The following is a 14,480-nucleotide window of genomic DNA, read 5'->3' on the forward strand; positions in this document are numbered from 1 at the left end:
CAATCAATTATTGATTCTTTATTTTGGATCCTAATTTGCTGTTTGTGCCGGTTGCCTGTGACTCCTCCCACATGATCTCCGCCCCCTTCTGAGCTTCTCCTGACCTGGACTGTGTCCGAGCTGCCTGCACTTCAGTCATTGGTGTTTGCATTTATGGAGCAGCTTCCAAGTATTCAGTGTCTGTGTTTATCTCCAAGGATTTTTGTGTTGTTTTTGTGTTTCCTCACACTATACTGCAACTTTTTGTACCTACTTTCCAGTCTTTGTTGTGTTCTTCCTTCTGTCAAGGTTTCACACACACAGTTTCACCAAAAACAAAACCAGCTAAACAGTTAATGGTCTCAATCTTTTTCCTTTGTTTATAAACTTCCCGGCATCACTTTGGTTTCTTTGCATGGAGTTTCTGAGCAGTAGGTATAACCTAGAACTTGCTGCTCAAAAAAGACCTAGCCTGAATGTGGGCGGGGCCTGACTTTAAACTGCTCATGTCAAACCATTGACTGTATATGAGAACTTGCAATACGGACACTGTCATGTTGGAGCGAGACATCATCAGAAAGCACTGATTGGTTTGAATCGCTCTGAGTCAGTGTTTCTATGGCAATCATTCTAGCTAATCAGGAGTGAGCTTGTTGGAAGGCCACACCCCTTCCACAACTACCACTTAAATCTGTCAATCATATGCCATAAACGTAAAACCACATATTTTACAGAGGCATCTGATTGGTAAGTTTATAATTTTGCAATAAAGAAAAAATATGAAAAAAAACAGGATTATCAACATAAAAAAAAATCAGTAAAAGATCAGTAAAAAAGGTGGCAAAAAAGTTTATTCTGACAAATACAATGACTGAGTACTGACTGTTTATTTCTCTATACACGTCAATGGGATTTTGGCTTCTTGGAGCTGGCTGGTACTTCCTCGGTCCAGTTCTCTTATACAGTCAATGTGTAAAACAGAAGAAGCAAAAAGCAAAACTGGATCCCTCATAGAGAAATGTTGATGTAAACGTATAAAATACTAAAATGAAGCCCAGAGAACCAAACTTTTTTGTTATTTTGTCTATGATGTAGGAAAATTGAAACAAGAACACGTAAAGTACGATGTTTGAAATGTATTTATAATTATACACATAGTAAACCATCTACAAAAGGCCTCTGCTCCAGTAATAATATTAAAGCAGCAACACTTTGAAACATGAAACCTCTATTGTGTTTTTTGAAAACAAAAGATCAGGTGAGTGTTGAATTTCTTCTCTCTAAGCTCCAGCTCATGACATTTAAAATGTGTTTGTTATAGTTCGCTGTGGCAGAATTTATTAACCCACTGAAACATTTGCATGAGAAGAGTCTAAAGTTACAACCTCATGAAAGACCGGCTTGAAGCATAGTCCCCACAATGCAAAGGGATTTTTTTTTTTTTAATGAGCAGAGGAAGACAACACTTTGATGTTTGTGATTACCATGGAGAGAATGACCAACGCCGGAACAGCCCCCATGGCCACGTATCCCAGCAGCTCCACCAGCTTGTACCTGCAGGAACATCAAACACAATGAGTCTTACATCAAACACCAGACCTGTGTTTGAGGTAAAACACACGGTCGTTTGGTTTCAGGTCAAAGAGCCAGACTGTCTGAAAGAGACTTTTACCTCTCGTGGAAAAAGAAGACGTATGCGGATCCCACACAAGCCATGACCCAGATGAGCCAACGCATGTGACACGTCCACGGGCCCAGCTCCCTCAGCATCAGCCTGACCACACAAACCCATGTCGACCCTTAATGTTTGTCACAGCTGATCTAAACTAGACTCAAGTCACATGACCCACCAGGGAGAGTAGGAAGCTGCAATAAAGTAGTAGATGGCCATTCTGTCACACATGTGAAAGCGCTGCTCCACCCTCCTACACACACAAAAAAGTCAGGTTTACTTAAATATTTTTGATACTTTAAAAAAGTCAGTTTGCAGCAAACAAACACACCGGAGGTGGCTGATCTTCCAGGCGGCCGTGTGGAAGAGAGTTGAAGTGACAAAAAGGCCGGTGAGGCCGATGCCGTAGAGCCAGGCACTGATTCGATGCCATTGGTCGGCGGAAAGGAAGTAGAGGACAGATCCACCCATCAGGCTGGGAAGGATCCATAACTGCAAATAATTTCAAAAAGAGACAAAATGACGTTCAAGTTTTCTCTCAAATGTGTGTTCAGAATACACACAACAGAAAAGCTACAAGTCATGGTACTGAGTGCCGCTGTTGGTTCTTAGGTTGTGTCCGAATTCCTTCACTACTCCCCAACCGCTAAAAGACCGTAAACACATTATTTTTCAAAGTAAAACCTAATAAATATGAACATTTTTACAAAGACTATTTATGAATCAATTGTGTTTTGATGATGAAAACTTGGATGATTCATAAAAAAACACATTTACTTACATTTTTTTCAGATGACTAATCGTTCAAACGCAATGCATTGTGGTCTATATTCGCCAATGTAGTGAGCATCGATGCACATGTTTGGAAAATTTTCAGAGCACCGAATTGAAATTGTAGATTTAGACACCCCCCAAAATCCAGCCAGCATGACGAAGTGGGCCCATATGTTTTAAAAGTGGGCGGGACAAGGGGGCCCCAATCGGGTTTGTCTGGAGTTTCCGTGGTGTGTTTCTGTGTTTGGTCACATTGACTGTATGAGTAGGAACTGGACTGATCAATCCCTCCCTTCTCACATTCCAAGTGGGAAGTAATAGGAAGGAAGATATTTTTTTTTCTTTATTGCAAATGATTCGCGTTATAAACTGACCAATCAGAAGCCTCAGTAAAAGCATGTGATGCCCACTAGCCCCGCATCAAATGTTTGATTGACAGATTCCCCCGTGCTTGCTTTCAGTGGGAGGGGTGTGGACTTAAAATAAGACGGAACAAACTCACTCATGATTGGTGACAGTAGTTGCTCTAAAAACATGACTCAGTTGCAATATGACGGTCGACGTATCAGGAAGTGATGCTGCTTTATGTGCAGGTTAACCAATCACAAGAGACGTGGGCTTAATGTGGCTGTAGAATCACCCAAAACGGCGTGTTTTAGGCAGGAGCAGACACTAAAGGGGGCAAAAATGACCCTTCTAAACAAACCCAGACGTGAAAGTAACCTTAGACCAGAGTTTTGTGTTCGTCTGAAAAGCAGCAGGTACAGAGCACTGCTCTTTGAAGGTGGTCGGACTGGTTTCACAGTGTGGGAGTCACAAAATTCACTCTTTCCTCACATTTATGACACACTTAATGCTCTTCTATAGCAGGGAAAGAAAGGAAACGTGATGATCCATGGTGTAAGGAACCGGAGGAGCAGGAACCAACAGGATCTCAATGAACTCAGACAAGAATGAACATCTTCAGGGGAGCGCCTTTTCTCAGCCGTCCACCATGACATCATTACATACATAATGACATACCTATTGTAGGATCAGGTTAGGTGGAAACCTCAACTCGTTTCTTAAAGTCATGATTCTCATGTTCTCAAAGAATGAAAAGCTGTATATACAGATAGTAAATGTAGCAAAATATTTAAAAGAAAGACGATAAAACATTATTAAGACAGCACCTGGATAAGTGAGAACTTTAACATCATAAAAAGAGCTCTAAAAGCAGAAATAGAATACAAGTTGAATTGTTTGAAGCAACTCTTTTTGTTTTTGTTTCTCAAGCACTTTAGTACAAGCTCAGTCATGAAATGATCAGATTTGAATATGAATGTTTTCATACTTCTGACAGAAGAAAAACTACAAATGATTTTTTGTGATAAAGTAAACATTTTTAAAGGTCCTCCCAAACTACAGACGCTTCAAAAGATTTATGTAAAACATTGATAATTGCTTGTACAAGCATAAATGATTGAAGAACATGTACTCCTGAAATCATAGACCGTTTAATAAGAATTGGAGGTAACAAGCATTGAGGTCCCTCATTGGAAATGCATTGGGGGGGGGAGGGGTTTGAGCTGTCCATTGTTTATCACGTCAGTGGTTGAAATGGTCCATTTTAAAAATAGTAAAAAGTTTAGGAAATTTCTATTCCAAAATGTTGAAAATGTAGAACTCATAAAAAACGCGAGAGTTTTGGCCAAAGAAATAGAATGAGTGACTGTTTTAGAAACACAATCTACATGAAATGCAGAAATGCAATCTACAGGCAAGATAAAAATATTATTTTTTATTTTGTTTAGGTTTGGTTTAAAAGCAGGATGATAAACTGATGATGTTTCTTTCATTTTGGACCAAAAAAGTCCAAATATAATTCAGTTCTATTTTAGGGTGCGTTCAGACTGGAGAAGTTATTCAGTCTGGATTGAGTTCTGAACCTTGTATTTGACTATAGTCAACCGGACATTTCTGTTAACAAGGAAGGTAAACAAAACCATGTGACTAAAGATCTCTTCAGTCATTGGCTAGGAGTTAGGAGGGCGGGGTAAACAACGAGAGAAAGAATAATGGAAGTCCTGTGGTTTGCGATTCTTGTCAGGATAGTTCAAAATGTTTAGAGCATCTGTATCAACGTCAGGTCTAACACTCTTTACTGCTGCTTCGGTACGGCGGAGGCGAGATGCGGGGCAGTTACTAAGGAGATGACAATGAAGGTATGTGGAAATGTTTTTATGATGTATAGATTGATGAGAAAACAGTGTGAGAATCACTGTGTAGAAGCTGTTTAATCAGTCTGCATTCATCCAGTCACATTTCAATGAGTTTCTGTGTCTCATCATTGACTCTACATCCCATAATTCCCCGCTACGATGGTCGTTTTGGTACAGTGGTTCCACTCCGAGCGCAGAACCTATTCAGGAACAGAGCTCAGTCCAATTGAAAATGAACAGAACCCACCTTAAAAGATGGGTCAGAGAGCAGGTCCTGGTCCCAGACCAGAGTTCACTTGAGTGTTTTTCAGACTGAAACTTTTTTCTGGATAATCAGGAGAAACAAACTCTGATTCACTTTAGGAAAACCAAATGTATCCAGTCTGAATGCCCGAAATGTTCAGGATTGGAAGAAAAAGGGAGAAATGGTGGCAAATAAAAAGCATCAGTCTAACTTGTAAATTAGAAAAAAAAATCAAGCAGAAAACATACAGTGTTTATGTTTCAAAAAGTGCATCAAAAAGTTAACTTTTTTACAAATAGTGTAAAATAACCAATTGTGTTTTGATATAATATAATTTCAAACACAAATCCAATTTTTAAAAAAAGTATTAATGTCAATGAACTGTAGAAAACTCAAAAGAAAAAGGGACCTAAAAATAAACATATTAATAAGCTATAGTTGTAATTATCTGTTGTTGTTAATGTTTTATCTTTTGACATCTTTTGACTGAAGATTTGAAGTTTTTCCATATTCTTTTTTTAACTGTTTTTTCATGTATATTTGACTCTAGTGTTTAAATAAGATTTAAACACATTATTAAACATTTCTAAAAAATCACTATAATAAACAGTTTACCAGGATTTACTGCACTGACTTAGATTTGATCATTTCCAACCGTGTGTGATGAAAACTATTTTAGTGGTCCAAGTTATGTAACAGATAAATCATTTTCTGGTCTAAATCTACTTTTTTTTCTTTTTTTTTTACTAAAACCATCTGGTGAGTCCACAAAATGATTTCCCGAGACAGCCTTCCACCAGATTGTAGCAAAAGTGGAGGAAGGATGTCATGATTGCATCTACAACTGCCCGTCTGAGGCTTAGCCGTGTTATGTCAGTGTTTTCCCTGTTTTGTGCATTTGCTGTGAGGCAGCGGCGTGCAGGGATTAGCCTACAGCAGATTAGAGGAAACTACAGGATGACTCACAGATTATGGCCCACTGCCTCCATCACTCTGCCAAAAAAAAAAACCTTCTCTTTCCGCATCAGGACCCGTCATGCGTTTCTGTTGGGCTCACCCCGTGCGTGGCGCAGTTTGCAGCGTGCTCGTATTCAGTGGGCTGGTACCTCTTACTGGATGGAACCCTGCAGTTCATGAATCTACAAGAGAAGGGTGGGAAAAGGTGGGATCAGTCTGTGAAGACAAACACTTCACTGCCGATTGACTGAGCCTGTTAAAAAAAGCTAGTTTGTGAGATTCGGTCATTCCTGGAGGATTTACTGCTCTCTAATCCACGTCACGTTGCCTGATTTCAAGTTTGTTACTGGGGGAACTGTCTGCGTTGCCATAGCCACTAGTGATGTCACTGAGTGTTTCCACCACAACAGGATACCACAGCTCATTATTCATTAACCACATTTGTAATATTTGCTATAAAAAGTTACAGCTCCTGTCTTTCATTTAATCACTTCCAGAGTTGCTCCTCTCAGGGGGGGGCACATCTGGAGACGTTACGAAAGCACATTTGATGCTGCAGGACGAGCAAACAAACACGTCCTAGGAGTGCAGCGTCCCATGCGAGGCCACAGGTGTGTCTGTGGGGGTCAGCCGCGCTGTTCCGCTACACATGTAGGTCATGTGCTGATCATGCACACCTCGTTCACTGTGTGCCGTCACGCTCCAGCGGAGGCAAAGGTGGAGCGGAGAAACGAGCAAACAAAGGGAACGCGGCGGCCCTTTTGTTTGAGCTGCAACGCTGTCGGCGGAAGATCCACTCCACACCTGCTCACCCACACCTCCCTGCAAATTCTACTGTCTTTACTGAAGAATTGAGTCAGAGGAATGTCCATTAACATTTACAGAAACAGATGCTTGGTTAAAAAGGAAAAATGAAAAAACAAAATGTGGAGAACAAACCAAAAGAGTTTTTTGTAGTATCACAGTTCAAGTCTTTCTCTTTCTTTATTGAAGAAAGCCACATTTAACCCTTTCATATTCCCAGTTATTTGAAAAAATACTATAGTTTTCTCTTTCAAGATGATGTTAATTTAAGTGGAGTCTTAGATTTAATAGTAAATTGCAAATTAGTGGCATAAAGCATGAAGGACATAAAACCTAACTCTGATTATCTTTTGATCTGAGGTAAAATCATTCCCAGTGGTCTTCTAAATTCCTACACCATGCAAAATCAATCATTTGAGGTTTTAAATGTATTATTTTGTAATTTTCACTATAAACAACCCCAACATGACATTTTAATCCGTTCACACATTTCTGAACATTCACCTGAAAACCAGCGCTCTGAGAAACCAGCCCCTCCCATACCCAGAACGAGTTCTCACCAGCCCTTTCAGGAAGTCTGCGGTGCTAGCAACGCCCCAAGCTAACACAAATGCACAATTTCTCCCCAAAGCAGTGATCAGCCACTAGCTTCGCTGCTCAGCTAGCTCAGCCACTAGCTTCGCAGCTCAGCTAGCTCAGCCACTAGCTTCGCAGCTCAGCTAGCTCAGTCGCTAGCTCAGCCACTCAGCTAATGCAGCCTCTAGCTTTGCCACTCAGTTAGTGGTACTAGCGGTGATAAACCACTAGCTTCACCACTTGGCTAGTTAAGCCGCTAGCCTTGCTGATAAACAAGCTCAGCTGCTAGCTTCACGGCTAAGTTAGCAGTGATCACAAGCTTTGCTGTTCAGCCACTGGCTTTGCCACTTAGTTAAGTGTGCTCAGCTGCTAGCTTCTCCACTCAGCTAGTTCTGCAGCTAGCTCAGACGCTAGCTTTACGAATCAGTTAGTGGTGCTCAGCCGCTAACTTCACCACTCACTTAGTGGAGCTCGGCCTCTAGCTTTGCCACTTAGCTAAGGGTGCTCATGACTTCATGCTTCATGACTCAGTTAGCGACGATCAGCTACTAGCTTCGCTGCTCAGCTAGTTTAGCTGTTAGCTTCACCACTCAGTTAGCGACGATCAGCTACTAGCTTCACGGCTCAGCTAGCTCAGCTGCTAGCTTCACCACTCAACAAGGGTGCTCACCTGCTAGCTTTGCCAATCAGCTAGCTCAGTTGCAAACCCCAGCCATCACTGCAACCAGCGATGACCAGGGATACTAAAGGCAGATAAACATATGCAAATCCATCTTTTCAAAACTTTTGGTGCTGTTTGTTTTCATGAGTGAAACGCAGACACACTGTCAAGGCCGGCTCTAGGTTGACATCATGAAATGGGCGACACCCACAAACCATGAAAAAGTGGTGCCTCAGAGATCGAGTCCTTTTACTTCCAGTTTGGAAACAAACTCACAAAAATAACTCATATTTCATAAATAAGTTGTTCTTTAGTGCGCCAACTGTAATATATGATCGTACATATAGATAGAGTTTACTCTGAAAGACTTAAGAAAAGCATGTTATAGGCCCCATTATTGTAATTACGTAGTTTTCAGCCAACATCCAAAAACCTGTACTGTTAAATAGCTTCAGCAGAGCAGCAGGACTTCATTAGAAATTCACCTCTGAGTTGACTATTTTTATTAGAGAGGGTCTTTAAAGGAGTTGAGGATGTTCCAGTGTTTTGTTTGTCTCTGACTGTAAGACAGCAGACTGAGAGATGGAGAAAAGGTTTTCTTCGCAAGGCAGCTTAATTCAGACGTAATATGAAAGTTTTCACCAAATAGCCCAGAACCTCACCTTGTTAGAATATCTAGAACGCGGTGAGCACTTCCTGTCCTTAAGTGCCGTTGCATGATTTTCAGATATCCAAGCCCTACTGTGACTGATTACCTGGTTCAGGTGTGTCCAGCCAATTAGAACATGCTAGAGCAGGAGATGTTGAGCCCGCCTCTGATCTAGAACAAACTGGATTCATATTTAATCATATTTAATGAATGTTCCCTTTGCTTTGGTTTGACATCGTTTCTGCATTGTTTGTTTTGCTCCTTGGATCAATATTGGTTGTTGTTTGATGCTTAGGCAAAATGAAACTCTTTCAGGTCTCACCTCCTTTGTATTTAACCCCAACCTCCATTTGAAATTTCTCCTTTATCATCACAACAACATGCTGAATAATTTTTCCATCATCTTCTCAAACACGTGTCTTTCTTTGTCTTTCAGTCTTAAGACTGAAACTGTGTCGTGTTGCGTGGTTTCTCTCTGAACCTCAGTCAGTGCGTTTCTTTTTTTCCAAAATAATTTTTAAATTAGGCACCAGTGGATGCAGTTTATTTTTCCTTAACCGAAACACAGATGTGAAAGCTTTGCATTTATTTCTGCTGCTTCACACTTTAGGATGAAGTTGAATCTATCCCACTACTTCATGAATCAGAGATTTTTTTTAAAATCTCCTCAGGGCTCTGCTGAAAGGCATGCTGGGATGCATCTGGGTTAATAACAACTTTTTATATATATATATATAATTTCTTCCTGGCATCCTGTCTGGTTTAGCAGGTGTTTCCTGTAACACCAGAGCTTTAGCTCCAGAGTTTTCATTCTTCTAACTACCATAACTCCTCAACCATTTACGTAATTACATAATTCCTGTGGATTCTGAAGTGGAGAAAACCAGGCTCATGTTGATATGCAACACTTTACAGTAGAAAGGTGCTACACAATCAGCCTAAATCCTGATACAGAAAAGCTGCTTTTCTTTGTGTCTCCATTTGAATTGCATTAATTGGCTAAACAGTCGAGGAGTTGCGTTGTGTTCTTTGTGTGTTAAAGGATTAATCTAGAAGTTCAGAGTTTCCATCCTTGTAATAGCAGTAGCATTTCCTGTATGTGTTTATTTGTGTCCCTCAAGGTATGTATTGTGTGGAGGAGATGGATTGTGTGACGGTTACATGTGTAGGTGTAAAGTTTCCTACAAAATGGAACAGAACAGACAGGAACCAAGATGGATTCAAAATAACTGATGTTTTTGCTAATTTCATGTTGTTCTCTTGAGTTTATTATTAGAAAAATAAACATTTTACTGAATGATTTGTTGATATGTAGACATGTTGTTATTCATAGTTCTTAAACATCAATGTCTTTTAGTTCCACTGAATTATAAAAAATAAATACATCTTTTAAAGTTCCTCTCTGATCATCTTTGGATCTACTTTAAAATTGTTCCAGGTGGTCTTTGAATTGTTTCTAGGACATATTTTCTGCAGAGCGGCAGGAGTTCAATAGAAATTCACCTCTGAGTTGTGGGCAGAACTCCCCCCCACTTCCCATCACCTGTTTATAAGCTCTCCTGCTAGCTTATAACTCTTCACAACGCCAACATAAAATTTGTGGTGCAACAAAAACAGCAATTTTTGAGACAGATTTCAGCTCAGGCGAGGAAAACAAAGACATACTTGGATCTTTGTCTGCAGGTGGATGCGTCAGAATTGTGGAGCTTGTAGCCGTCCGGTGTATTTCTAGATCACAAATACGATCTTTTCCAAACAGCATTTTTGTGTCTGCTCCTGATTGACAACTATTTAACTAAATAAATACACAGAAATGCAGTTTAAAGCTTAATTTTCTGTATATATGTCCTTTATTGTGAGACAACATTGTGTTGCTGAATAGAACAGTTATGATTACAGATAGTAAAGTAAGAAAAGGTTTTTCTATGTGCTTTAAGTTCACTTTAGATTCCCATAAGCTTCCTGTTTGGAATAGTTCCAAAATTCCTTAGCTTAACTTTCCATGGAAAGTTTATGCTGGAGTGTTCCAGAACATATCGGATCCTGGGCAACATTTCTGACTAAAACTATCTACAGTTTGCCCTTTTTTGATGTTTATCCTCCTACGCTTTTTTCAAATCCTCCCATTTGAAAATCCCTTTTTTCATTTGCCTTTCCCCTGCTTTCAGGATGTGTGGATTTTGAACCTCTCTGCTGTCCTCCTCATGAGTTTGTTTTGTGCCCGTGACCCTCGCCCTGCTGATGAACTTTGTTTTTTGGGATTTTATCCATCATTGATGTTTCAAAAAAGTTATTTTTTTCTGAAAGTTTTACAAAAAATAAAATAGTTATTGGAGCCTCCATGTGAGCAGAGTTTGTTGGTGGATGGGGGCATCAGGGCGGTCTGACGCACGTTAGCGCCCACATTTTGTGTGTTTATATTCAGATTTCAACTCCATTTTTTTCACTTTTTGCTGCTTTCAGAACTTCCATTTGCTGTAAACCAGCACAGTGGAACACCCAACAGATAAACTGAAAAGCTTTCATTGTTGAGCTCCAGCCTTATGCTGTAGCTGCTCTTTCTTCTCTTCTAATGGCTGCCATTCCTTCCCTCTTTGTCCCGCGTCTCTTCAGGCGGTGCCAGGGACTGAACAGAGCAGTACATGTGTGAGCGCCGCTGAATCGTGCCATCCTCTAATCAGTTTTGACAGAACTCTGTGTGTGCATGTAATCAACTGAGAGGCAAGGAAAGAGATTCGCCGACTGATCAGAGGACGCTGCGTTCGTGCCAGCTCCCCACTTTCCTCTAAGCTTATTCTGTTGCTTCCCTCTTGCTTGTTCTCAGCACGTGGAACACCAGGTTTCGCTTCATGAAGTAAGAGTTTGATTTCACACAATAGGATTGCACAGGGATCCGAGGATTTTGGGGGTGAACCTTATCCTCGTGTTCCTGCACCTCCACCGGTCATTTCACAACAGGGATAATCTCCTGTGGGAGTCCAGCTTCTCACAGTTACAGTGCAGGAACTGGCCTGCAGCTCAACTCCATGATGGGTCAAATGGGAGGCAGATGTTTGGTGGGAATGAAAGGAAACATCCTGACAGTAAAACTGAAACTGAAACTGAAATTCTAGGAAGCAGAGCGTAAGATTTTAAGGCCGAACCCGAATTCTTCCCCTTCATTTATCCATCCAAGTGAAGACTTAAGGAAAAATAGTGTCTTCAGATTCAGATGATCACCCCACCGGCGGAGGGATACACAGCTCTAATGGTGCCTTCACATCAGACGTGATTTGCAGGTCAAATTTATGTCTGTCCATATTTTTTGACACACGTCAGATTTAGTGCTTCATTCGTTGCCAGATCGTGGAAAACATGGATGATGTTGAGCGAGTAGCTTTAGTTTTGGAGAGCTCTACAGAGGCGCTGGCGAGTGCGTCGCCATGTCTGGGTTCACCAGATCATTCAGAGTCTCTCTCGGTGCGGTGTACTTCACTTTTGACAGACGTTTCTAACATCATTTAAAACTATAAAAACTTAACCTATCAACGCGGACCGAACCTCGGGACACAGTACCCTAACCGTGTCTGGATCCAGCACTGGTGTGGTCCACGTCCCAGTACAGGACCAGTACCAATTGCGGCTTGGAGGTTGGGGAGCCTTGATTTAATTGGACATAAAAAAAGACGATTTGGGGACACCTAACACTCACATTTCTGACACAGAGGGGTCCTTAACCAAACGTCGGTATGTGACGAGTTGAGAATGAGAATGTGTTTCAATATGTTACCAGTGCAAGATAACTTCAGGCCATTGATAACAAAAGTATGAAATGATCTGACGGATATAATCAAGCAGTGGGCTGGAACGGTCTTGACTTTGACACATGTGCTGTGACTCCATGAACTCTGTGACAGGCTGGCGACCTGACCAGGGTGTATCTCGCCTTCGCCCGACAGTAACCGGGACAGTCTACGGCCCCAAGCAGGTTAAGAAAACAGATGGAAGTTCAGGATGAAAATCCTCACTCTGAGCGGCCATATTGGATGTATTTTTCTTCTCTTTGACTGAGTCACTGAAAATGTCACGTGCCCAAACCCGAGTCCCTGATCGCCGCATTTGCGACCTCAGATTGCGTCTGTACATTGAGTTAACATTGAAACTTGACACCCCTGTCATGTGAATCGCATCTGGTGTGAATGTCCCATCACTACTCCTTAAAAGAACAAGTTCCAACACCACTACCACTTCAAACGCCCCTAAAACTGGAGGGGTAGGGGAGGAATTTGGATTCAGCCTAAAAATTTTGAACATTTGTTTTGCATTCAAAACCTAAAAAATGGACTTTAAAACTAAAAAATGTGTGGAAAAAAAATTTCACTCAAGGAAAAATTCTCTCTTTATGTGCTTGAAACAGAGCAGGACACTTACAAATGTGTCACAAAAGTCAGCCAATCACAAATATGGACATTCAAGCTGATTGGTCATACATTCTTCCAGTTGTATCAGCTGATTGGCAGATTTTGGCACTTGAGGTTCAAGTGGATTTTTCTGTTTCAAAAGCAAAATACTTTTTTAAACTCACGTTTTTTAAAGTTTTGTGCTCAAAACAGTGAGAGCTGCGCTTGGAATAGTGGCATAAAAATCAATCCATGAAGTTCAGCCTCTGTTAAAGCTTGTTGCTTCTGTCTCTGGTTCATACACGCACATGCAAAGTAATCCATAACATCCCTGTGATTGCGCCAGCGCGTCAGTGCGCATGGATGCGCAACATCTGTCACACTGGAAAAAAAACAGTTTTAAAAAGAAAAGAAGTGGAGATATTAGAGCCGGGGGGTTCTGGAGGAAACACGATTACCTTCCGAATTTAGTCTTCTTGAAGTCCATCTCCTGCGCTCTCGCTTCCAAACTGCGTCGTCTCCACCTACGGATTCCCCATTCCGGATGTCCCACCGCCGCCAGAGCGGCTCACGCACCTACACGGCGTCAGCTGGAGGGGTTCATCCCGACATGGGAGGAGGAGGAGGAGGAGGTGATGGAGGAGCGCGCGGTTCTGCTCCGAGTCTGGGACGTGTTTGCAGGATGTTCGGCGGAGTTGTAACCCCTCCTCTCCCCGTCTCTCCGCCCCCTTTTCCCCTCTCTGGTGATAAGTCATCAGCAAATAACAACCCCTTCCCACAGCCGTCAACATCACAGCAGTGAGTGTTCCTGACAAACAGCCGCAAAGGAAAGCATCCGCAAACACAGAAAGGTGCGCACGACTGTCCAAAGACGCGCAGGTGCGTGTTGACCATTAGGCTGATGCCTTACTCTAAAATAACGTTCATTTGAGATTTTTTTTTTTCTGAAAAAGTTAAACATTTGTGACATATCGATAAGGGCACTTCCTTTGCTCCTTTAGAGCTTTTAATTACATTTATTAATAAAAAAAATAATTAATGTATGGATTCAAATAAATCAATAGCCCAAAAGTCCATAGAGTTCAAGAGAAACTCCTTGTACAAAATAGAGAGCCAAAAAACTTAAAAAATAAAAAAGAAGAAGCTCACACCAACAACCTAACATAAGCGGCGCAACAAAAATGATGAGCAATTTTGGAGTCGAGTCAGCTTCCAGCTCAGACAGGAAAACAAATGGATCTATTTGTCTGCAAGAGGATGTATCAGAATGGAGCGGAGCAGGGAGACTTTGGCCCTCCTGCATCACAAAGAATATTTTAAGTTTCATCTCTCATTCTTTGAATTAGAATACAGAAATACTAAAAAACACTTTTTAATGTTAATTTTCTTTATATATGCCCTCCATCATGAGAAAAATGCTACAAGAAAACATGAAAAACAGCAACAAAAAAAACACAAGTTTTATTGAAGTGGATCTTTAACCACTTTTGCCTTTTTTTAATTTCAGTGCTTTTTCTTTTAAAATTTACATTTTCTCTCAATATTTTCTAGTTTAATGCTGCCAAATTCACTTTTTTCTTGTAA

At 41.0% G+C, this 14,480-nt stretch overlaps 1 protein-coding gene across 4 annotated transcripts in view; it reads right to left on the reverse strand.

Annotated features, from left to right (window-relative positions):
• mmd2a (monocyte to macrophage differentiation-associated 2a) overlaps window positions 1-14,114 on the reverse strand; it is a 17,262-nt gene extending 3,148 nt beyond the window's left edge. The window contains exons 1-6 of one of the 4 annotated variants that reach the window (XM_024271981.2): window positions 13,355-14,114; window positions 5,977-6,009; window positions 1,983-2,143; window positions 1,830-1,904; window positions 1,652-1,753; window positions 1,464-1,533 (exon numbers count right to left, since the gene is read on the reverse strand). In XM_024271981.2, coding sequence (XP_024127749.1) covers window positions 1,464-1,533; window positions 1,652-1,753; window positions 1,830-1,904; window positions 1,983-2,122 — 387 coding nt within the window. In that variant the 5' untranslated portion in view covers window positions 2,123-2,143; window positions 5,977-6,009; window positions 13,355-14,114. Of the gene's footprint in view, window positions 1-1,463; window positions 1,534-1,651; window positions 1,754-1,829; window positions 1,905-1,982; window positions 2,144-5,836; window positions 6,010-13,354 lie in introns of all 4 variants that reach the window. The other 3 variants (XM_036213338.1, XM_024271979.2, XM_024271980.2) reach the window with 3 other exon arrangements.
• Between the last annotated feature and the right edge of the window lie 366 nt (window positions 14,115-14,480).

The sequence above is a fragment of the Oryzias melastigma genome, linkage group LG8 (assembly GCF_002922805.2).
Source record: "Oryzias melastigma strain HK-1 linkage group LG8, ASM292280v2, whole genome shotgun sequence".
NCBI lineage: Eukaryota > Metazoa > Chordata > Actinopteri > Beloniformes > Adrianichthyidae > Oryzias > Oryzias melastigma.